The 26,018-nt window shown below is 37.1% G+C and overlaps 2 protein-coding genes across 3 annotated transcripts; one reads left to right on the top strand and one right to left on the bottom strand.

Moving 5' to 3' along the window:
* Positions 1-1,351: 1,351 nt before the first annotated feature.
* LOC131779074 (transcriptional enhancer factor TEF-1-like) lies at positions 1,352-4,825 on the top strand. Its single transcript, XM_059095610.2, has one exon. It carries the CDS (start codon positions 1,642-1,644, stop codon positions 2,518-2,520), a length of 879 nt encoding a protein of 292 aa, XP_058951593.1. The 5' UTR covers positions 1,352-1,641; the 3' UTR covers positions 2,521-4,825.
* Positions 4,826-7,941: 3,116 nt separating this feature from the next.
* On the bottom strand, positions 7,942-22,074 carry LOC131779065 (histamine H2 receptor). 2 transcript variants are annotated; one of them, XM_059095598.2, is made up of 2 exons: positions 21,989-22,074; positions 7,942-9,936 (listed from the first exon to the last, which is right to left on the bottom strand). In XM_059095598.2, the coding sequence occupies exon 2, from the start codon at positions 9,895-9,897 to the stop codon at positions 8,869-8,871; it is 1,029 nt and encodes a 342-aa protein (XP_058951581.2). In that variant the 5' UTR covers positions 9,898-9,936; positions 21,989-22,074; the 3' UTR covers positions 7,942-8,868. The 2 variants fall into 2 exon arrangements, with proteins under 2 accessions (XP_058951581.2, XP_058951579.2); XM_059095596.2 differs by lacking the exon at positions 21,989-22,074 and adding an exon at positions 13,283-13,400.
* Positions 22,075-26,018: the final 3,944 nt, after the last annotated feature.

Raw genomic sequence — 26,018 nt, 5'->3', positions numbered from 1 at the left:
CAAAACCAAATAAATTTAAATGCTATGTTTAATTCACTTACAAGAAAAAACAAGAGTCAAATAGATTGACCATTGCTTGGTTAATGAGCGTCACGGAGTCTTAATCAATGCAGTTAATCTTTGGAAATATCTTGAGAAGAGAAGCAAATCTGAAGCAACTCAAGGCGAAAACCCCTCGAGAGGGGCGATCGCACTCAATGACATAAAAGACCAGATTATTTACTACTTTGGTAACGATACTGGTGAATAACTTAACCCTTTTACTCTCAAGATCTAAGTATACTGATGTATTACACAGCTAGCCACACATTTCATATAACTCTTGTTCTGAGAAATAATTTGTTTCAATTAGACAATAGATCCTATTCTTTTTATTCTCATTCTTCTAATCACCCTTCTGTTTGACAGCGTAGTGATGATATGATGAGAAATTACTTATTGGTGAACACGATTTTCGAGGACGAACTGCAAGTGTCTGAATCAGTATTTTTTGTCCCTGGAGTGCAAATCATTGTAGGGAGTACAGCGAGTGCAAACAACCAGCACGATCAGAGATCAAGGGAGAACCCTTAACTCGTGACTTATTTACGACCTCACCTGCTTGGCTTGCTTAAAACACTAATGAAGCGTAAAATTAAACGGGTCGCTAATTATTCTAAGTCCTTCTCACTGAAACCTTTTCACTTATAGAAGTGTCCAAGGGCAAGATAAGAAAAGAGAAATTGAGAAAATTTCAACGATAAATTCCAAAATTCTGCCGGAAGAACGGAGCTGTCTTCGAAAAAGGCGATAGCCACTAGTTCTTATGTCACTAAATGCTCGCTCTCTCTGAGACTCAAATGTCTGCGCCACATCTACTGACACGTTTTGATAGACACTCAGTGGGCTTCTCAACTGAAAGTGTTGAATGGCCCGGAACAGTTTTTCTGGGGAGGCGCTCTTTCAGTTGTTTTCTTTGTCTCCTTTTGTAGTAGAAAACATGCCAATGAGCGCATCAAGGCAGAATTGCTCAACTAAGCGGGAAAGTTAAAAACTTTCGTTGGCAATCTAGATTCATAGAACCCGCTCATATCCAAAATTTTGCACCTCATACACATCTCTATACTTGCAAATATGCATCAAAAAATGACTTTTTAAACATTCATTTCTTCCGTTCAGCGTTGAAACACTTTTATCTGTAGTCGCTTTCCTTTTTTCGTTGCAGTATTTTAATGGACCTTTTAACTCCTAAGAGCATTAATGATTTAAGGTAAGCGATCTCTGAAGTCCGATTAATAATGAATGCACCCACCGCTATATACCTGGAGTGCTTTAGGTTTTGGTCAAATAGAGATAAGTGAAAGAGAAGGAAGATAGCGTCTCTAAGTACGTTAGGGCGGGCTGTCCATTACAGTAGTGTAGTAGTTTAGGATAGCCTGTCCACTTGAAAACTGCGCCGGCTTCGATCTCACTTTTGTGATATTTCTCTTTTGGTTGGTGTAACATAACGGCGGAATCATAAATTCAAAATTCAAAGCTTTTGCCGCTTCCGTGAGGTGTCAGAGTCCATGTCAAAGAAATCCTTCTTCAGAATACGAGGAGAGCAACAGTGGCACACGGTAGTGTGTTAAAAACACGGCTTTTTCTACCGTAGTCTACGACATGTCTGGTGAAGCGGAGGGATTATGGACGGGCGAAATCGAAACAAGTTTTCAAGAAGCGCTCGCAATCTACCCGCCGTGTGGAAGACAAAAGATAATGTTGTCAACCAAAGACAAGATGTACGGGAGAAACGAGCTCATTGCGAGATACATCCTCATGAAAACTGGCAAAGTTCGAACTCGCAAACAAGTCGCCAGTCACATTCAAGTTCTGGCCAGGAAAAAAATCCGCCAGTTTCAGTCAAGGATCAAAGAGAAGACATACGTAAACGATGGGTTACAAGAAATGATGACGATGTCCTCCGCGGAGATTCTGTCGCCTGTCGTGCACCACGGAAGCGAAGGCTACGAAGCCCCGTCATGTTCTGATATTCCGCCTGGTCCTCCGCCAGCGTTGTTACCGTGCTATTCGACTCCGGCTCCGAGTCAACATGGACAATTAATGATTGAAATCCCCCGAGCCCGAACTCCGCCGAAATTGCAGTTCCCGCCGGTAGCGAGAGAGCACATAGCAGGAATACCCGAATTTACGCCTCCTCGCACGCCTCCTCATAAACTTGAAACCAACTTCCAAGATAATACTTTTCAAAGTAGTTTGACTTGGGAAGTACCTGATATTACTCAGGAATTAAATTACAGGGAGACACAAGAAGAGCTCTCTCCAAAGTCTGGCATCAGCGGGAGTCATAGTAGTAACAGCACGTGGCGAGCGATTCCGGAAGTTATTTACAGCACAAGATGCAAAGAAGAGCCCGTTATTTCAACTTGTGTCTTAGGCGTGTCAGCATCGTCCACTTTGCCGGAGACACCGACATTCGATGATTATTTGGTGTACGACGCTGACCAGACTTGTCCCTCTATTGACTTCTCGGACATGTAAACAGTGGTAATTATGAAAAGAGCATTCTTATTTCCATACTTGCATGTTTTATTTGTAATTTTTTTAAGAAGTGTTCACATTGTGTTTCATTGTTTGCATAACGCGTTCTTCAACGGAGCTTCCTTCACCCGTTTCATGACTTTAAAATCACTTTCCGTTTCGCCAACCTCTTCCTTTGTCTAACAACCTGTCGCGAAGAAGCTTCTCGTGTCGGGTACTTTCAAGTGAAATTTTATTTTTCTAACCATCAGATCAAATTAATGTGAATTTTGTCTTCATCAGTAGGAAAAATATGTTGCGAGGAAAAACATTTTAGGTTCGAACGGAATTAGTCTTAATCCAGTGTAATTTCCACTTGTCAGATCAATTGTTTAGTTTCATCTAAATTTGTTCCATTTGAACTTTCCATTCATTAATTAAATTAATTTCACCTATCAAAATCGTCACGAGCTTTTATCGAAGAAGAAAAAGCAGCATTTAAGACATCTTTTCCTCTCTTTCAGTGAGAAATAAGCTTGGCTTCTGGTTCTTTTCCGTTTATTTCCGTTTCTGTTGTCTTTTTTTCGCCGTTTCAATGCCACCTGTTATTCGCTTTAACGGTTGACACAGCAGATACCCGTGTTCAAGGCAGGGCCTTTTTTCATGTATCTTGCTTACCTATTCTTCCAAAACAAAACTACTGTTTACTCTTTTCATAAGATCCTTTGTTGGTCACGGTTCACTGTGTATACTTGTTGCTGCTCACACTTCAATCTGAACGGCTACAATCCACCAGTTCTATTCAAGTACCCTAATTCTCTCTTGACAGGAGCACGCGCCACCTAGTGCCTTTTAGGCAATTTTTTATTCGTATACTTTGAGTTTTGGATCTACCGAGTTCAACGATGAAGTTTTCCTCTTCTCATCTATTAAGGTTGCGCTAGAATAAAGGCCTATATCCACATGAAAAATTTCTGTTCAATATTCATTCTACTTACCACACTTTAGCGCTGAGGAATACTTTTTGGGTTAGTATATCCTGTCCAGTGTCTAGAGCTACAAAGGCGTACTGATGCCTTGTAAACGCTAAGACGGCTCTTAGCAGACGGTTCGTCGGCTAATTAGTCAATTTTGGTCGTTGTTGTCACGTTGCTCTCACTTCCGCTCCTGTCAGCTTGTGCCATCCAGATTATCACTTGAAGTGGTTTCTTCCGTTTCTATTTTTTAGTTGAAAGAAATAGCTTATTATGATCATATTAAATCAGGGATAATGTAATTTTAACTTAGACCAATCTCAGTCAATTGCTTTATTTCGTTTTCATGTAAAATTTCAGTCATTCTACGAATTTGCGTACTATATTTACTCAACAATCAAGTCTCCTCGAAAAGTGGTCTGATAGGGTTCAGCCTGTGATCGATTTTTCCTAATCTGATTCTTGAAGGAAAATGAAGGTAGAAATACCATGGGCTTACTTTTCACAAAGGAGTTATTGTGTTATTACGTTTATGTCAGCAAATATCAAAAGTGTGAATTTCAAATATCGTGATCTTTATCTTTATCGCGGCTCGTGATAATATCAAAGGAATCTATAGTCTGACCAACGCAGCGGAAGAGGACGTGAAATACTGTCAATAATGGAGACGAATTTGAATAACGCCTTCTATAGAGTAGTACGTTGACTCAAGCTACTTAATTCTTATCAAAAGCAAATCAAAAAGCTAAATTTCGTAGTTATCATATGTTAAAGAAAACTTATACCCCATTCACACCAGCAAAACATATTTAGCTAAAATGGATTCAATTGAATAAAAATCAGATACAGAGGACTGAAGTACTAAATTTTTCAAAGGATTCAAGTCGTCAATAACTTGTATTTTCAACAGGCTAACTTCAAAGTCGACAAACAACAGGTTTGAGCGGCTTTTATGAAGGGGAGAAAAATATAAATATTGTTTTACTGAACAGCCTAAAAACATGTTTAAGCTTTGACGTGAATGGGGTATTAGACATTGATATTCATCAAACTTTGTTTCAATCGCTAGTTTTTATGAAGCCTACTTGCACACGCAAAACTCCTAAGCTGTAATTTAAACTGGATTTCCAGTCTTTTTCGTGTATTATAAATAATGAGCTCGTATTTTGTTATATTATTTAATGCAAGCGTTACTATATACGTAAATTAATCGTACTAACCAATCGAATTTAAGCCTTGCTGGAATGACGACAGAATTCAAATTAAGACCGAGAAGGCCTGGCACATAGGACTGAAGGAATTCCGCGGCCCCCTGTATGATATGCCATTCTTTTAAACCCTTCCTTCCCACCCTTCCCCCCACCCCCCCCCCCACCCCTCCCTCTGTATGAAGACCCTCGAAGTAAGGGAGCTTCTCGGGAAGGTTTTTGGCGGGTTAACAAAAGGTGATATTAAAGAGTTAGACTATTAGTTGGTTTAGTTATATTATTATTATTCATATACTCGTTTTATATGCTTTACATTATATATCGTTCCTTCTAATCCCCTTTAAAGAGTTCACGAAAAAGGGAAGTTTTAACTTAAACATTAAAACAGCAACAAACCTCAATAATCATATTACCGTAATTTAATCATATTGTGTAGCAAATTTAAAATGCTTCGATTGCATGATATAGTTTGAACTTTAAACCAAGACAGAACCATGGACTGCTGTTTAGACATGGTTTGGTTTGGTGTTATATATAAAAGACTGCCATTTCAATGTATTTTTATATCTATTTTGTTAAGGATATTAGTGTAAAAGAAATATATCAAAGGACCCTGGTACCTTTTAGAACCTTTTACTGCTCACGAAAAAACAGTTAAAATGAAAAGCCGCCATGATTAACCGCGGGAGGCATTCGCTTCATTTTTGGTTCTCAAAGGTGTCAGATGTAACCGGCGATTACAAAAACGCAATCAGGATTTTCTGCGTTTTTTAGCGATAACAAAGTATTACTTACTTATAGCTGCCTAAAAAGTGTAAAAAAACTGTACATTATATACTTTGCTACACAAAGAGCTATTTTTGCACAGAAACTTTTCAGTAACCGAGAAGGGAACCTTCTTCAAAAAGTAATTTAAGCTAGTATCGCTTTTAGAAAGTTAAATCTTTTTGTTGAGATAATCTTAGACGGGTTACCAATTAAAACATTAAACACATTGTTTAGCCTAAATTAAAGTACTTTTTAAAGGCAAAAAAATTTTTTTTTCTGCCACTTGCATTTCTTGCTTTCCCGTCTTATTTACATATTGTTTATCTTTGTTTGCTAGTTGTTACCGACTATACCTCGACGGAAAATAAGAAAACGCAACTTTATTTCTGGGTTTCGGCCCGCTGGTCACGCTTATACAGGAGAACAGAGCTTTCCATCTAGAAGAGATTTAATAAATTAAAATAAAGTTGACGTCACATTCATCTGTGGTTTCTGACGGGGTATTTCATTACGGCTTAGTGTCAGAGGATTGTAACATTTTACACGAAAGCTGATTGATCAAAATTTGTTTTCGATGACTGATTGCTCGAAATGGTGTGGTCTTTTTCCGAGAAATTGGCGCCATTTTATTGAAGGCGAGTGTCGATTATGAAATTGGCCCCTTCTCACAGCTATTTTGTAGTAACTTCAGTACACCCGGGTCTAGCTGAAACTGTTATTTTGGATGTACGCAAAATGTTGACTTATATAGCTATTGAGTTCACCCACGAAAACAGCATAAATGGGAAAAAAGCTTGAAGTACTTATTGTAAATCAGCTTGACAAGCGAAATAGATTATCAAATCTGGTAGGTGCGCCAAAAATCACTTTTAAGTTGTTTGCTTGTCTTTTGGTTACTTTTTTTTCTCTTTTAACCCTTTGACTCCCAAGATCTCATTAGTGATTCTCCTTACTGATTGTTGTACAATTCTTATAATTTTAGTTCTGAGAATTTGTCACTGGATCAACTGATAATTCTTTAATTGTTATTTCTCTTTATTCTCATCACTTGCCTGTTTGAAATTGTATGGATATTGTGAGTAGAAATTCTGTCTTGGTCACTCATAGGAATTAAAAGGTTAAATGACAATTTTCTCTCCTTCTAAAGCCGCTTTAACTCTGTGTAATGTAACCTCCAAGGTAAAAATAACGTCATCGAAAGGGTTGAATTACGCAATTCATTTCCAAATAACAGCAACAATCTGTGGTAAAGGTACTTAAGATACCGAATAATGGAACGTTCCATGACAAAATGCGGTTACTTTGGCCACTCCGCTTCGATCTGGAAGCCTGCTCTTTCCGCGCTAAACATCATGCGAACACCAATTCAACCAGAAAGGAGAGAATTAAGCTTCCGTAGACTTCTGCTTCTACTTGCAGCTTTGACTACAGTCTTCCCTTCTTTCCGAATTTGCCTAGATTTGCAACATTTTTTACTTCTTCATACTTTCTGTCACCTGGCTAAAGTTTTCTAATAAAAACTCCTCAAATTTTGTCTGTATTAGCTGATAATTGTTAAAATTAAAGCAGTGTTTTTGGTCGCATTTATTTGGGACATTCAATTTTCCTCTACAATTTCGTTTCGAGGATCTCGCTCGGAGGAAAACCCAGATAAATTGTGGGAACTAGGTAAAGTGTGTTGACTTGAAATCCATTGGTCGCCATTTTGAAGACCCATCGAAAAAGAAGTGGAACAAAGTTGCAGTGTTTCCTTGTACGTGTCGTCTGCTTTTTCAGAATAATTCCATTCTGAACTTGAAGTATGATCGCTTATCACTTATGTGGAAACGATCTTTTATGTGGAGCTAGGAACACAGACTATGATAAAAACAACGTCTCTCCACGCGTGGATCTTCGGGAAATTACTTGCCACTTGTAGGAGAACCCTGACAGACACGTAAATATAACCCTCCCTATTTACTAGTTCAAGATTTATGCACCCCAGAGAGTCTATTAGCTCATTTTAGTGTCAAATGGAATCTTTCGGTCCCTCTTGGGGTTTTTAGTGTGATATGAAATTTGTAATTTGCATACGAGAGAAGACAAGACACTGTCAGGGCGTTTTGGCAGGCTAGTTCGATAAGAAAGTAAACTTTTTATGTTCCATCAGTCATCCTTAAACAGTCGTCTCTGAGGGGCTTTCTTTTAGGGTGTTAGGGAAAGTTGGTGTTAGGCACTGAATGGTATCCTTGACATGTCTATTGACAAGTTTGGACGAGCTTTTTAACTCCTCCTCCTCTTCCTCTTTCTCTGAGGACATAAAGGCTTACGTTTAATAAGGTGAATTTCACGTAAAGACGTTGTGGGTTAATTTGACTGAAAAGGAAATAATGCGTGGGACCTATCATTTTCTCTCGCTTGATTGTGTGGCAAACTTCATAATTTTATCTCTAACTGGATATGGACACGGACTTGACCAAAACTCCTAAATTACATTTTTATTTACACTCTAATTATACACATTAAGTATAAAGTACAGTTATCTCTTGATGTAGAAGGAATATTTTGAAAACGTAGTAAGGTGCGTTTTCCCCTTGATGGGTATTCCAAAAATGTTTGTCGACGGTTGCACAATTTTTAATTGACTCAGTAAGCATGATACTGGTTACATTTTGCCGAGATAACATGTACGTTACCAGAAACTCAACAAGATTAAAACAATTCAGAGAAGCTCTGCCTTAAACAAGAATTCTCACGGGATGTCCATCTAGTTAAAAACCACATTAGGTATCTGCCCTAGTTTTTTATGCACCTTCGAACACGGAAATACAATATAAGTATATTTTTGTAAATAAGGGGATGCTATTATTTACATAATCCACAAGCATCCCAAGTTCAGTATGCGAGCTTCCACTGAATAAGCTGTTCGATGACGATAACATTGCGCGGCATGCATTTTATACAGAGTGAATGGGAAAGTGAACGGGCGATCTATCCTAAATATTCTCAAACAGCGAAAATACCTCCGTTTACCTTGAAATTTCCTCGTATTTTTTGTCTCATGAGTATTTTGGGAGCAGGCAGAAATCAGTGAAAACGATTTTGAGCTTAAGCGTTCTTCAGAGGGCGGCAAAGGGTTTAAACGTGACGCTTGATAAGACTTAAAATTATAATTTGACGCGTGAATTTTACAGGATGGCAAAGTGATTTGAGATTTGAAGTTTTCCCTTTGAAATTCGTAAGGCGTGAAATACCGTTTAAAGCACACTTGGCCGATTAAATTTTTCTCAAATTCGTATCTGAAACAGGATCAGCCCCTCCCCCCTTTATAACCTTCTCTGTACTGTTTAAGAAACGATATCGAATGAGAGGAAGATTTTACTCGTGAAGCTGTTGGGAGCTTTGGATAATAGTTGGTAAGAATATGATATGCAAGGTGATCAAGCGATAGACGAGGACTCATTTTGTATTGGCCGAGATACAGCCAGTGTTCTAGATCGGTCAATGCTAGTTTCTGCCGTGTGTGACGCTTCCTGATCGTTATACGACCCTACCGCTCCACTCCTACAGCAAAAACAAAAGCTTAAGAAGTGACGTATTGCCATCCTGAACCCAGCCAACCTAAGGGCGTACACAAAGGGATTGATCAAAGAATTGAACGTGATCAGCACAAAATGCATATCTCTGAGCCAGTGAATGACGTGACAGCTGCATGTGCTGCACAGATTCATCACGAAAATCATGATGCATGCTGGACCATAGCAGGCCAGGAACGCCAGCAACATCACCAAGTGGGTCTTGGTTAGCTTTCTCTCCCATAGCATGTTTCTTTCTTGGGCCTTTTTCCTTTCTGTATCGCCTTGGTGCAAGTTATTCAAATCTTTGACCTTTTGCTTCACAACCACAAATATACGAACGTAGGTAAACACCAAAATGAAAATCGCGCAGAGAAGCGTCAGGATGGCAAAGATGAAGGCATACATGACAAACCCTGTGACAAACAGCAAACCGCTGCTAGCAAACGACAAGAGCCAGATAAAAACAGACGCTTGGGCGACTCTCGAGTTGGTCATGTTGGCACGATACCACATGGGCGAAGTAATGGCCAGATACCTGTCAATGGTCAGGATGCACAAACTCAGAAGGGAAGCGGTACAGCACATAAAGTAAACAAACTGTGACAGCCATGAGAAGCTGATTGACAAGCGAGCGGCCTCCCTCACATGGGTGTACATTGAGAACGGCTCGACCATGGCGCCAACTATCAAGTCAGTTATGGCTAGGTTCAATACTAAGAGAAGGTAAGGTGTACGGCGGAGGCTCTTGTTAGGGTCAAGAAGAACTGATAGGATAATTAGCATATTACTAGGCACTGTGATGAGGGAATACACGGCAGCTACAGACAGAGTGGTCAGAGAGACTTCTTTTGGTGCCCAGACTCCTTTGCAGTGGCTTGCTCCCAGACCCATCTTATATTCCTCCAGGTAAACGTTCAGCTAGTTATGAATCTGATGGCCAAAATAAAAATTTGATTAAATTATTTATTTGAAATCCTTATTACGTTTTCGTTTGAGAGAAAAGCTACTGAGTACTAGACCTAAAGAGCCTTTTGCCTTCTCACCTCGATCTTGCAAAGGATTTGGGAATTTTTCCTCGCAAATTCTATCGATAGCGATTCCGTAAAACTTTTGACAATAAAAATGAACGGTAAAACACGATAAAAGGACAATAAGAACATACAAAGAGAGGAAATAATTAGAAGCTAATTGAAAACCACATTAAAAATAAAAATTAAAATTATAAACCTAGTTAATAACCTTTACTCGAATTGAGTTCAACTTCACATTGAGAGCAGGTCTCAGTTCTTGAATAAAAAAAATTTCACAAACTAGGCAATCAAATTTGTTCATACACTTCTTTAAAACACTAAAAATTCTTCGTAAGATCCCCTGGGGCCAAAGAACTGCTTGCCGCGAAAATGCTTGCCAATTGATGAAGTCGAATTTCTGTGTTCTTGAACGCGTTGGTGCAGATGGCAGCGTGTAAAACCAACATAACCTACATCGCACAGGTCACATTTAAATTTCAAATTCTATTGAAATTGTTTTCTTTTTGAAAGTTTGGGTTTATAAAAGAACCTTCCTTTCTTTGGTTTGTTGTTATGAGTTTTTTTTTATAGAACGAACGCTGTCGGCCTACCTGTTTTCCCGCCAAAAACGTGTTTTTTTTTCGTTCACCTGAAGGCTAGCTGTTCCAAATTTGCTGCTTTCATCAGTAAATAGCTTATTTCGGAGTGATAAGTCACGATTTAAAATGATTTTGATCTAGTGTTGAGCTCTGTAGTTCAACCTACGACAACAAGTGACAAGCCGCTCATCTCGTCGGATTGTTAAACTTATTTGAGATAAACAATATTGTGTCAGAAGGCATAGTGTATCAAAAAGTATGAAAGAATAATACTCAGCTCAAGACTGTTCCATCTAAAGAAACGATTGAATCATTTTACTTTAATGGCTCAGGAAAAATGAAGTCTTCTTTTAAAAAGAAAAGTAGAATCCCATCAGAAAGAGCGAAAAAAAACGTACTAAAGGATTTGTCATACGTCATACGAGAGCTCTTGAAATTACCTGAATTGCACTTCAGAATCGACTCGCTCACTCTGTTTAGGATGTTTACCCATCAACCTAAAGTGCTCGACCGGATAACTCCGTTCATGAAGAGAACTGCTTTTTGCACTCGCAACTTTGCGACTAGATCACGCAATTCGTAAATTGTACCTACTTGATATAGTTATTCCTCACAATCAGAGAAAACTCCTCAAAAGGGCTCTTTTATTCTCTTCCGACAAACAGGAAGATATCGTAAAAGGATTTAGACCAATAACAGAAGCCCTGTTAATGAGATTTTCGAGAATTAGATCTTAATAAAAACTACAAATAAGGCCGGCAAATCTTGGTGTGTGGCATGCAATGATATCTAACTTAGTTTGAAGCATCTTCTGTTGACTTGAAGAACAATTGCAAATATTAACGGCAACTTTCCTAAAAGGATCGGCTCGTAAGAGCTATTTTTTAGCCCCAATATTGAACTCCTGCAAATTGTTTCACCAAAAATAAAGGAGGAACACTTTTGACACTCCTATATGCCTATATGACCTCTGTGCAACAAAAACGAAAATCAACTTTGTATGTACATCACTGACTTGGTTAAGTTGAAGGTAGTTTGATGACCGCAGAAATGAGTTTTCTACATAGAGAACAATTCTTTTTTGTCTTGCAAAGCCTGGGATTATAGTTGCTTGTAATAAAAAAGACTTTACACATGTTACAAATAAATATTTCTCACGAATCAAAGGCACCGCTCTTACATCTAAAATAACTGAGAAATTAGGATGGGTACTAATTTCAAGTCACCTTTATTTTAATTTCCATTCGTTTCATGAAATTTTCCTAACGTTTACATTTTCTTTTTTTGTTTCCAAGAAAACAATCTGGGTCCCATATGACTGGCCTCTAAGCGGCGGTTCGATGAGGTGGCTAATGTTTAAACGCGCATGCCCGCGGGAAGGTTTGACATAATAGTTCAGTCTTAGACTGTCGAAGAAAACAGATTTAAATCTCACTTGAGGAAACTTCTGTATTAGCATTGTTAGAAAAATACATCCTTTGCAGCGTGTGTAGTGACACTTAATATTGTCCGAGTGAATCTAGAAATAAAGTTTTTGCTTTCGATAGCCATTAATTAACGCACACATTTTCAGGAAATAATTGTATAATTGCATAGTTGTCAATTGTTGGCAGTGCATGGTGAGGTCTCAATAACAAAACATTTGATTAGATTCCCCAAGCTTTTTGGGGACCATTTTCCATTAGTGTTAAGGGCTTGTCAAGGGGTGATTTCAAATTGTGAAATATTAAATATCATGTTGACTTGTGATTAGATTCTGTTTTTTTCGATCTTTTAACGATGGCTGACAGTATATGCATTGGAGCAATGGACAGGATTGTAGAATTAACTTGCTATTGATATATTTTTACCTGTGATATCAACAAGTAATATGATATTAAAAATTATCTCCTTGATCATTTTAAAGGTATAGTAAAAAGGAAATTGCTATTTAAATCATATGCGTCGGATGGAGACGTCTTCTGTCATTTACTTTAATGGATTAATTGCATCAGCGGTTTGCCCCACAATTTGTTTTCATTAGTGGCTAAAATTTACTCTATCTTTTAAAAAAAGCAAGTGAATTTCTCATTTTCTCAGTCAAAGTGTTTTAAAACCTTTTTTGGCTTGTTTAGAGTCTCTTCTTTGGGCTGGAAAACTGTTGCATGATTCTTTAGAGTGAACAAAACCCGAGAAAATTTCCTGAAACGATGACATTGGAAAAGGTTGTGGTAAGTGGGTTTAATGCAGTGTTTTGTTCAAGTGCATTGCACATTGTGCATTTGCGTGTCAAATGGAAAATGCCAATCACATCTGAACTAAGTTTGATTCCTTTGACTACTTCTCTGGTGCAGGGATACAACAAAAGCCAATGTCTTTATGACTTTGTGCCTTTCTGAAAAGCTCAATGTCATTCCTCGTGTTATCATAAATCGCTGGCTGTCTTTAATATCGTTAATCTAACTATTTAAAAGCAGAAATGTGGGATACGAACCGAAGGATGCATAGTCTTCACAAAAGGTTCAGGAAAAACGATACTTGGAACGACTTTTGCACATTGATGCAAAAGCTTCCCGTAAGGTTTTCCAACAAATTTCATCAGAACGACCTCAGTGTCACTATAACATCTTTCAGAGTTATGATTTTTTAAAAAATTAACGATTGCTATGAAGAAAAAGAAAAACATACCTTTGAGATGAAGAGTTGACTGAAGAGGGAAAACCTTACTTATAAAAAAGAACTAGATAAACTTGCGTACGAAGAGAACATTCTTTGTCCTTAGCGAGGCTGTTATCGTATGTTCGAACACCTAACTGCGTTACAGATAAGTGTCTACTAACCATAAAATCCAGTCAAACCGGATTTGAACCGGGGGAGTTATGCAAATTGCACCGTAGTCAAAACTATAAAGCAATTAGGAATTAGTCACGTTTTCACCATAAAACCGCTCTTCAAGAAAAAAGAAACCAATAGAAGTAGAAAAAAAAGGCGTGATCCACTTAAAGGAATAAAATATTTATTTCGGAATGGTACACAAGATTGAAAAAATGAAAACAAAGACATTTAAATTTCTTTTTTCATGTGGGATGAAAAGAAAATGTTTTTTTTACTATGCTGATGTATAGAGACGCACGCTTCATCAATTAGAACTTCAATTTCCCTATGATTATTGAAATAATCATTATGAAAAAAATATAAACAGCGGAAGGAAATTTCCTTTAGTGCACACGCTTTTTTAGAATGGTTAGATCTAGCTTTCTCTTTTCCGTAACTTTGACCTGAATTTATCTTTTCTTAACAGATCATGAGTGATATTCATTTAAAATCGTCTACTGAGTCTTGAATAAACTAATACATGTTTAAATAAATTAATAAGTAAACAAGGTTAGTCACACAAGTGATAATAACTAAAAAATAAACAATGTCATGTTTTTATTTTAATCTGCGCCCATTTCTTACAATATTACTTTAACTTTTAGTCTTTGTAAAAACAATTTCCGAAAATCTTTGCTTAGCGCACCAATCCAGAGTAAATGGATTGATATTATATTTATGGTAATACTCATCGTGTCATCTTACAAGTGTAAAAGAAAGACCTCAATTTGTCGAATTTTAAAACGAAGAATAAAGCAGATGTTTGCATAAGTTAAAACTCGTGTAGTTGTTGCTAAGAGGCAACCTTATAGCACCCAGTATTGAGTGGATATGGTTAGTTTTCTCTTGCACTGGATCCTTTCTCGTGATACAAGAGATATCCGTCTTGCATAATTTGAGTGAAATACTATTTGGATAACCATTTCAAAAAATCTTGGGCGCTAAATTATTCAGCCAAGTTCAACGATACTGCAATATTGGGTGGCTCTCAAGTCGGAGAAAGATTGATAAATGTGGGTGTTATTTCCCCTAGGAAGATATTTTATAGTCATTAACATTTGATTTGTGAAGTAGCAGTTTGTGATCAAGGAATATGAGCTTAAATTCCTGGATTAGTCGATAAATCGAGAAGGAACAGATAAATCACATAAATCAAATTGAATCATAACAATTCTTGTTTTGTTATCTTGTTGCAATTGGTTTTTGAATGAGTGGGTGTTGTTTTTAATGAAAATAAAGTAAAATTTTAATCAGAATTCCCACTCTATATCAGCCTAGGTACGACCAATTAAAAGAAAAAAAGGTATATTGCTTACTTCACTAAAATCGCCAAGGTACTATAAAAACAAACCTTTTCCGTTTCAATTTCAATCCAGTCTCAACCTTTACACGCAGATGGCTTTTAGGGCGTTGAAAAAAAGCTTTCTGCTCCACAAAGCCAACTGTGAGGTAAAGATGAAATGTCACACTTTAAATGAATTGTTCCTAATCTCCATTGTAAAGTTTTTGCCAAGTGCCTTCCACGACCAGCTATTACCACAGAGTCGATTAGTGAAAACAACGCAAGAGCATAATGGATGAATAAGCTTTTGGAGAAAGAACTTCGTGCAATCATGCATGAAATACATTTGGATTGTGCTTCACTGGAGGGGAAAAGATAGATGAAATATAACGAAAAAAAAACCTTTTTTTTCCGTTATGTTGCATTTATCTTTTCCCACATTATTTCTGATGTCCTATCGCACGGCTACTTACAAAAGTTAGAATTTGGAGTCCGTGAAAACAGTCATACGGCAAATGATGACCTGACGCAGGCGATTATTAGCATTTTCAATGACTCCAAAAATAGCTGGTTTACGTTTCACCTGTAATTGAAAAAGTGAATAAAGGTGCCAATTGCGATGTTTGTTTCCAGAAGGTAAATAACATACACCAGGTAGTCTAAACTTAGGAAGGAAATCATATCGTGGAGAAAGAGAATGGACCAAACTGTTTACATAACCTGGTGCAAATGTATGAAAGAGAAAGATGAGATTTTTATCTATGGAACTCTCTCGACTGATATTGAGTGAAATCTGAAATATTAAAAGATTATTTAGACAAATGAATTTACACCCACGACAAATTCAAATTTCTGTTTTTACAATTTCTACTCAGTTTCTGCTTCCATGATAAATGGAGTCTCATTTTCGGAATACGTAAACTGATTCTATTTGCAGCCGATAAGTGATGCTTACCCGGAGTTCAGAGGTGTGTTTACTGTGGACGTATTGGACTGTTATTAGGATATAAAGTACAGTGTACATTGAAAAAAGAATAAATAACCTCAAGCAGGCATTGATTGAACACTTTCTATCTTCACCGCTACATCCATTTTAATGTTACAAATCAGATTAGAAAATGTGGAATTGTGTTCATGAGCAAGCCCATTTTAAAAGTTGACAGGGTTGAGCGGAATGAAATAAGACTTAACTTCAAACTTTAACGACAATTGCTGCAATAACTGCTCTGTTTGATCTAGCCCGATTACAATAAGCGGAAGATCAGTAGGAAAGTTGAGTTTTTTTTAAAGGAAGATTTAATTTGGGAAAACGTGTGAAACTTTCTTTTTGTTCTCTCTCCTCAGCAGTCACAGTATTTTTTTCAGGATCTGTTTCGTAGTCGGATGGATTTAACAGATTATGAGGATCAAATTTCTTCAAGCAACATGGTGTAAATTTTAGAGGAATTAAAAGTTTGGATATTCAGATTGTGTAAATTGTGATGCAGAATTTGCCATATGCTAAATAGAGATAATTTACTTTAATTTTGGGCGAGCGGCCAAGTTGTCTTTTGCTGTAAGGTGGACCTCAAGGGTTAGTCGCTTCTTGTAGGAATCCACTGGATGTTCGTTCAAAATTAGTTTCTTAAGAGCGGATCCCTTTTCCTTTCCTTCATTTCCGAATTTTGGTTTATTTTCATGACAGGAATTAGAACTAAATCAAAACTCGATCACTCTATCGCAAATAAGTGAATAAAACCCCGAAATTGTCTCAAAATCCCTACTGATTTTTGATAAAGGGCTTGAAACAAATTAGAACCATCTCGATGAACAGCTAACACACAGCTTACCTGGCTTGCAAGACGTGGTAGATCACCAACTGAAGATGACCATCTAAGTCAGTTTCAAATCTCTAAAAATAACTTAATTTTTTACCATATCACAGAGAAAAAATGAGTTTATAATGGACTCTATTAATGTGTTTCCATTTAGTTGTTTGGCATTTTTAATGGGTGACGAAAAAACTGAGCTCATCAAAAAGCTCAAATTGCTCACATTCCGCGAAAGAATACCATTCAGACATTAGATTAGATGTCCATTGCTAGAGAGCATCTAAGTCTTAAGTTATTTTAATTTGGGAGGATTACTCATGGTTTAATGATAGGTAAACGAGGTTATTTATTGCAATTTCCTGAAAGCTTTTTAAAATCAAATTACATTCGTCGCCTGAGGAAGCGAAATTTTCACAGTGATTTTGCGACAATTCATTAGACAGTGAGTGCGACACGAAAACTGAGACGGATAAATGCACCAAGACAATCAGCAAATGTCATATATTTTGAGTCGATTTGTCAGTTCAATGTATGAGACAATTGACTAAAAAAATGGTAATGGAAATAAATCTAACCTCCAGCTGTGGTAAGATGGTATATTTTATCAAGAATACCAGCCAAACTTAGTCTTTATCTCCTCAAACGCGATAAAGAAATGTTCAGAGTTTTTATATTCAACAATTATTCGCAGAAATAGAATTGAACAATTGTTGTGGTATATACCACCACGCAGAAACAAAAATTTAGTTTATTTCTGTAAACATACCGGAAGATGGTCAGGAATTAAACACTTGAAGCGTGACTTTGTCTCTTCTGCTGCTCGGAGGCGAATAGTACTTGCCAGTATTTGCACATCGTGATCACTCCGATAGCCATGAGCCATGATTTTCCAAAATAATTATTATTGAAATAAGCAAAAAATGAATTCCGCAGGAGAGTTGAATTCATGTTAAAGGTGATGTCCATCCCTACATCCCACCACTTAGTGGTTTTTGACAGGATTTTTCGAGGACTTTTCCACATTTGAGTTTTATGGAGAGATTCGGTAATGTAATTACGCTATACTAGCGCTGTGATTTTCCGCGTTTCAAGTGCGATAAAATTAAATGCAACACCGTATATCAGTAACATGAGTTTGTAACCCTCACCGCTCTTGGAAAATGCGCGATTTCAGAGAAATTCAATACAAAAGATTGCAATTTTCCTATAGTTTCGTAGGCAAAAAAAAAAACATTTCATACGCGGGTTCTCGTTAGGAGCCTTGACATCATTGGCAAATGGAGTTTTGAAGGGAAAAAGCAACTAATTTTCTAAAAGGTCGCGAATTCAGTCCCTCGCGCTTTGATACCTCAAATGTGGTATAAAATAAGTCTAGAAATTTTGTAAATCAAACAAGAAGAGTGCAGCTGACAGGAATCTTTACCTTTCTTTTCGTGAGTGCTTAGTTCATACTATCTGCCTTTGCTAATCGCAAACTACTCTTATGTCTCTGTTTCAAGTTGGTTTCTCACTAAATTGAATGCCTAAGCTTTCTCCTTCGCATTTGATAATTAAAATTGCAGATGACAGCTCGAGACCTTCAATAATCCATTTCAAAGTAAGGCGAAAGGTAAAATCTGAAGATCAGGTACAAGGGGGCGCACAAGAATATTTTGAGACTGTTTTTTACAGAGTGGTAGCTTTAAATGATAGTTTTTTCGGGGAACAAGAACACTGAAAAGCTAATAAAACACCAAAAACAAACAAGAATGGTTACGGATGCGGCGACTTACCAGGGGTGAAGATTAAAAAGGTGAAACATTTCGCCATAATCAAAGGCTTTTGAGTGATTAGCACAGTTAAGAACACTAACTTCGTACACTTTTGCAAAATCAATTTTTTACAATGTATAGGTGTTAACATACATGTATTTTTGCTGCATGAAAAACAAATACTCTTACTTTCCGTATCAGACAAACATTTAAACTTTTTAGGCTAAAATAAGAATTGTTGTCATGAAAATAGCACAAAAATACTTAATCTAATTTAGGATGTTCAACTATTTCAATCATAAAAGACTGTCAATATATGAAAGTCATAAATTTGAACTGCGGCTGAAGACGTGAATATGAAAGCGATCTTCGCAGTAATGAACACTACTTGAGCGGTAGTGAATATAGGGCCTGAAAAAATTCAGGCCTGTATGGGATTTGAACCCCTGACCGTACAGGCCTTAATTTTTTTTCAGGCCCTATTTTCACTACTGCTCAAGTAGTGTTCATTATTGCGAAGATCGCTTTCATATTCACATATTTCAAGTATCATTGAAAAGGATGTAACTAACGGTAAAGAAAATAATTATGTCCCAAAAATTTTAATGGAGGCCGAAGGAAACTACAAAAAAAACCTTTTTGGATTGACTTATCCTTCTTATGTGTAAACTGAGGTTTTAATTTGACTGAAAATCCACACATAACTTAATCTCAGCATTTTTAGCTGTGTTGATAAGTACGTAATCTGTGTGCAGCGATTGGCACGTATACATTCACCTCAGAATGAATCCAAAGTTCTGGCTGACAACCATGTTTCTGATGTTCTGGATCGGTGTAGTTGAACGTATTAATATTAAACACATGAAACGTGTTCTGTTCAAATTACGAAAAACTAATCATCGACAGCATTAAAAACTGAGTGACACTGCATTTTATATGCGTCATTGAAACAAGCGTGGAGTCAAGAAGGCTAGATATTGGCCGAGTTCTTTTTCTGATTTTTGTGAACCGAGACACAATCGAGGTTCCATAAAATCAGCCGGCGAAAAAGAACAAAAAAAATTGTTTCCATCAAAAAAAAGATTATCGTTTCAGATTATTGCATTCGGTCGCGTTGAAAGGCGAAAAAAAAAATTATCCATTTGTTTATTTTTTCACCAATTTTCCCTTTTGTAATGGTTGGCATCATTATTATTTTTTTAATTACCGGTGTCTCCAAATCAAAATCCGGTGATTTTATAAATGGAAAAGTAATATCGAAGTTCGGCTTCAATTTACCCCAGTGTAGTGAAGTACGTCTCCAAATGTCTACTGGGTTGCACTAAATGTCGACAGGTGCTGCTTCTAAATATCAATGATGGTCAAGTTATGAATTCTTCATCACACGAAGAATGTTTTTTTCTGTAATTTTCAGAAGTAACTTTAAATCTCTTTATAGCAAAAGTATTATGTATCAAAAACACTGCAATGAAAATATAACGTTTATCTTCCATCTTAAAATTAAATAAGGTCTGCCATTCCCTTTCCTCATTCCCTTATTCCCTATTCTTCGTTCTCCATTACCTTTTTTAGTAACATCCATTTACTCGTGCTTACCAACATCAAATAGCACTCAAAATCATGCTGTTGCCTATGCAAATCGAACACTACAAGCCGGCTGAACAGTTTGCTCGAGCGGTTTTACGCAGAAACAAATATGAGGTGGATTGTTCTATAATACCGGACAAAGATTTTACTTCGTACCGTCCAAGCAGGTGTTGGATGGGAGAGCGAAATAGCTTCGCCAGGTTAGCTATGAAAATAGCCTCAACAAAGCTCGAAAATATCGGAATATAGAATAAATAATATCTCTCGCTTCTCTCTTCTATCAATCAGCTCTTGTCTGAATGACGAACTGGTCCAGAAATACCTCTTAATCATTTTTTCTCGCATTTTATTTGTGGCAAACTTTTCGGATAACATGATAATATCTGGTAAAACCGACATTTGGGATAAAACGCTTTTTTCGTGCAAAAATCGTGTCGGCTACGTCATAGAGTACTAAAGCAGATAAAGCTGTTCGCAGGTGCGCCTCGAGCGACTCTTACACTTTTCTCGTCCTCTCCAAAACTTCCCCTCGTGATCATGAATCCATACCTCGTTGTACGCACACTAGGCATGAACTGCAAAAGTATATTGGCCAATCTTTCTTCTTTCCTTTTTGTCATTAGAAAACAGTTCCCCCTTTGGTAACCGTCAGAAATTATTTTGTCGTCGCAATTTTTATCAATGAACCAGACCAACTCTCTATTACTTCCGCATCGAAAGTTCCTTGCATTCCCTGTGAGTTTGATGATAGTTTTAGTAAATTGCTGGAGTTTCCAAATAATTGTTTTTAGTAGAAGAAACGTTATATGCCATAACAGGGCTGTGTTATGGAAGCTTACCCAAAAAAATAAAGGAAAGAAACTTGTTACATGATCCTATAAATGTAAAAAAGATTGCTCACCTTACCCAAACTCAGTTCAATTTACCTCTGCTGAAATATGTCTTTGAATTCAGAGTGGGATGTGCTGAACATCAACGATAGCCGAGTTATGAGTACTTTATCACACAAAGCAACTTCCTGCGTGTCTCTCGATTTGTTTGTTCGATATGATAGATAGCCTCAAAAACTTTTGTCTCAGAGCAATATGTTTTCATAACTTTTATGTTTAATTAACAATGTCTGGCACTGATCTTAGTTAATACAATAGCAGGATATCTTAATTATTCTCGCATGTTTTTTTACAAACTTTTAGACCGCTTTTCCTTTTGTTTCTCCTTCTTGCAAATGGCTGCACCAAAGCTGTCAGAGGTCTGTTGTTTCGCACTTTGAAATAATCGCCGCACTATTAAATAACTGTGGCACTTTGTAATATAGTAACACTTGTGCTTTGTATTAAAAAAGCTGTCGCACTTTTTAACAGCACTTGTCGAACTTTGAAATAAACTTGGTATAGCTGGTCGTAGGGCGAGTATGCTTTATAGACCAATCTCTCTAAAAGCGGTCCGATGCATTTCGGTTCGAAAAATCAGTTTCGTTTTTAAAACTTTTTATTCAATGATAAACTATTTAGCAGCACTGGGCGAACCGAAATCGTGAAAATTTTTTTTTAAATCTCCTACGGGTTTCGTCTGACAGTAGTAGACCTCAAGGACTTTTAACAAGTTGGGGAAAAATACTTATCTAGCTGTGACTAAGGTATTGTACGTGAGAGACATTTTTCGGAACTATTATTTTTATTGTAACGTTAATGTTTCGTACACATTGCTATATGCTTTATTCCAATCAATTCCAATTTGGCCTTTTTCTGTTTGCTTTTTCCTAGGACAACGTTACTGCCACGTAGGTGTAAATGGCTGAAACGAAGACCTGTCATCCAAATACATGCGGCAGGAAGTGCATAGTTTGCACAACAATACTAATTTATGGGTATATTTCAAGTATCATTCACCTAGCCTCTTGCCAGTAAAACATTTTACGAGTTTGAATGTTCCCAAGTGCTTAGACATGCTTTATTTAACTTGCCGTTATATTCGTGACCATCAACAATATGCATTTCGTTTACACTGTTTGTTTTTTTATCACGATCTTACGGTGTCTTTACTATTTCTAAATTGTCTCACTCTGATCATTAAAGTTCTATTAACATACCACTTTACGGCACACGGTACTGAAAAGCTTGTGTTAATTTCCCGACATTATCCGCCAAAGACATATCAGTACGTGCTCAGCTTTTGACACGCAGATGTGATAATAAATTATTTGTACAAGCTACCTGTTTAAAACAAATACCTGTCATCAATATTTGACATAACGATATCAGTATTTACCTATGTCCCCTTTTCCAATGAAACAAGACTATTAGTGAAGGGTCTCAGTGACGTGATGGCTGTTTTAAGCTTTTTTTAGTCGTTAAAGCGACTAAAAGTTAGAATTTGCCGATCTTTACTCCTAACAGCTACGTTTTGTTACCGTTTTATGGCGAATGGTTAACCCCTGTGGCCCGAAATGAGTTTGAGATCAACGAACTTTGTAGAATTTAGTAAAATCACGTATTAGTTTTTGGTGCTGCTGCTGGGTTTTCTACTTCTAAGCATCAATCTACGATATAAAAATTGTATTTAAATGCCATCTGCTTACGAAAGAAAACTCTTTAATTTTAAACTACTGAATTAAAACACGTCTATAACGCTGGAGAGCCTTGACACTATCGGTTCAAATGCCCCAGCCTTAAAAGGCAAGGTTCAAATTCCCCACCTCCCGGGAACGGACGATGATAAAATACCGTAGGTTGTTCGAGGGGAAGGGGATGTTAAAGCTTCCAATTGATCAGCGCATAGACATTGTGAAATTGGACTGCCTCTAAACAAACGAGTTACACATTTCGATGGTTTAGGTAAGAAACTGGTCAAGTACACAGCTTTTATTTCACCTTCTCACATGACATAGTCATTGAACTTAAATGACAGTAATGATTTAATGCTATCTAAGAAAACTTCTTAGGACATCAGTCATCTTAATTCTGGTCTCCTTCAACAGAAAATAGATTAAAAAAAAGCAAAAGCATAATAGGTGAAAAAACGAGGAGACGGGTAATGTACAAATGAGAGACTGAAATTCTTTTGCGGTCGTCCACTTTTATATGCTTTGTTTCCTGCCATCAGAACGCCTAATGCAGATAACACAGCAATGACACAGTCACAACTAGAATTATGTTTCATCAGAAAAATTCTACAATGTTGACTTGAACTAATTCTCTGCTATAGCACCGGCATGGCGATTACTTTCTGTCCTGAAACCACAACTTTCACAACAACTCCTTTCACTGCAAACGAGAAGAACATTATGGTAAGACAAAAGATACTTAATAAAAATCAAAGACAATCAAAACCATCCATTAAAGATTAAAAAAAAAAGCATTTAACAGCAATTTATAAGCTCGCAAGATCGACACTGGTGTGAAATCAGTGCTGCTTTATTACATCCATTTTAAAATCACTGGTGATCGTTGCAGTCTGATTGGCTCACATCGGTGCGATTTATTCACGAATCGCACGCTTAACGATCAATTTGCAGGAAAGTGAAATATGCTTTTGCAACTTTACAAACCAGCTCAATCAATGATTCACTGTGACGATTATCTCACAGCAACATTGATATGGACGAGGTAAGGTAAACCAGCAACTTGATCGTGACAACTACTTCCTTGTCCACTCAGGATGAAATCTGAAGTCAACTCTTCTCGTTATTCCTCCAGGATTCACCACTAAAACCAAAAATAAAGAAATTAGCCAAGGCTCCTACAACACCTCCGAGACCTCCCCCTGAAAGCCCGACGCTTAACTATACCACAGCTCCAGCAGATACCACTGCATACAGGGGGGAGGATCACTCGTTGAGAGACGGTACCTCAAGCAGCTCCTCGTCACATCAGAGCAGGAAGAGAGAGCTTTTTAGAATGAAAGTCAGTTGAGTCCGTCTTAGTGGTCACGCTTTCTTCTCAGAGCCTGTGACGCCAGTGTCACGCCATGGTTTTTCTCAATATGTCACGCAATTTTTATCGGTTTCATCGAACAATATTATTCATATTGTTTTTCTCACGCAGGTAAATTCTAGCATTGTTTCGGATTTACTGTATATTCGCTCACTAACTGATAAATTTTCGTTTTCGATAATGCTCTCCGCAGCTTTCTAATATGGTCCTTAACTGCCTAAATCATTTCTTCCAAGTTGACTGTAAATCAGACAGGATCCTGAATACTGACGATTTCAGGTATTTGGCAAGGAAGGTGGGTGTTTCTCTCGTTGAACCTTTGAATTCTTAATTTATTTTGTTGAAATCAAGTCAGCGTTACTTGAGTCGGTGGTGTTTACCAAGCGAACTGTGTCCTATCTTGCAAGCTTGTGGGTGAAATTCTGGTTTGTAGCGTTTAAATGAAAAGTACTGAAAATTGTTGTTCGCATGGTAATGTTTAATATGCTTAACAAGGTGGTTCTATTAGTCGCTGCTAATAGAGTATTAGGGGGGGACTAAAGAAAAGGGGGGAATCATTAACCAATCAGCTGAATGCGCGGGAAAACGTACGTTGCTAAGTCGCGATTGGTGTTTCGCCTTGGATCCGAGTTTTCCTTGACCAATCAATTAGAACTTCAATTTCCCTATGATTATTGAATAAAGAAAATGTAAACAGCCGAAGGAAATTTCCTCTTGTGCACACGCTTTTTCAGAATGGTTAAATCTAACTTTCTGTTTTCCGTAACTTTGACCTGAATTTATCTTTTCTTAAGAGATCATAAGTGATATTTATTTAAAATCGTCTACTGAGTCTTGAATAAACTAATACATGTTTAAATAGATTAATGAGTTAACAAGGTTAGTGACACAAATGTTAATAACTAAAAATGAACAATTTCATGTTTTCATTTTTAATCTGCGCCCATTTCTCGTAATATTACTATTACGTTTAGTCTTCGTAAAATAAAAACATTCCGAAAATCTTTGCTTAGCGCACTAATACCAGAAGGGATGGATTAATATTTTATTTATGGTAATGCTCATCGTGTCATCTTACAAGAAAGACCTCAATTTGTCGAATTTCAAAACGAAGAATTAAGCAGATGTTTGCTTGAGTTCCAACTTGTCTGGTTGTTGCTAAGAGGCAATTTTGTAACACCCAGTATTGAGTGGATATACGACCAATTAAAAGAAAAAAAGGTATATTGCTTACTTCACTAAAATCGCCAAGGTACCATAAAAACAAACCTTTACCGTTTCAATTTCAATCTAGCCTCAATCTTTACACGCAGATGGCTTTTAGAGCATTGAAAAAAAAGCTTTCTGTTCCACAAAGCCAACTGTGAGGTAAAGTTGAAATGTCACACTTTAAATGAATCGTTCCTAGTCTCCATTGTAGAATTTTTTGCAAAGTGCCTTCCACGAAAAGCTTGTTTCCAGAAGGTAAATAACATACATCAGATAGTCTAAACTGACTCATTGTTGAGAAAGAGCACGGACCAAACTGTTTACATAACCTGGTGCAAATTTATGAAAGGAAAAGATAGGATTTTTATCTATGGAACTCTCTCGACTTATATTGAGTGCAATCTGAAATATTAAAAGATTACCTAGACAAATGAATTTACACCCACGACAAATTCAAATTTTTGTTTTTAAAATTTCCAGTCAGTTTCTGCTTCCATGGTCAATGGAGTCTCAGTCATTTTCGGAATACGTAAACTGATTCTATTTGCAGCCGATAAATTATACTTCTGCTGCTCGGAGGCGAATAGTACTTGCAAGTATTTGCGCATCGTGATCACTCCGATAGCCATGAGCCTTTATTTTCCAAAATAATCCTTAGTGAAATAAGCAACAAATGAAATCCGCAGAAGAGTTAAATTTACGTTAAAGGTGATGTCCATCCCTACATCCCACCACTTAGTGGTTTTTGACAGGACTTTTTGAGGACTTTTCCAGGTGTAAGTTTTAGGAAAAGATTCGGTGATGCAATTACGCTGTACTCGCGCTGTGATTTTCCTCGTTTCATGTGCGATAAAGTTAGCAACACTGTATATCAGTAACATCAGTGTGTGACTCTCAGTGCTCTTGGAAGACGCGCGATTTCAGAGAAATTCAACCCAAAAGATTGTAGATTGCGGGCTCTCGATAGGAGCCTTGACA

Source organism: Pocillopora verrucosa, chromosome 3, assembly GCF_036669915.1.
Source record: "Pocillopora verrucosa isolate sample1 chromosome 3, ASM3666991v2, whole genome shotgun sequence".
In the NCBI taxonomy this organism is placed as follows: Eukaryota; Metazoa; Cnidaria; class Anthozoa; order Scleractinia; family Pocilloporidae; genus Pocillopora; species Pocillopora verrucosa.
Note: the sequence above shows the minus strand (reverse complement) of the source record. Positions and strands in the feature narration are given on the sequence as shown.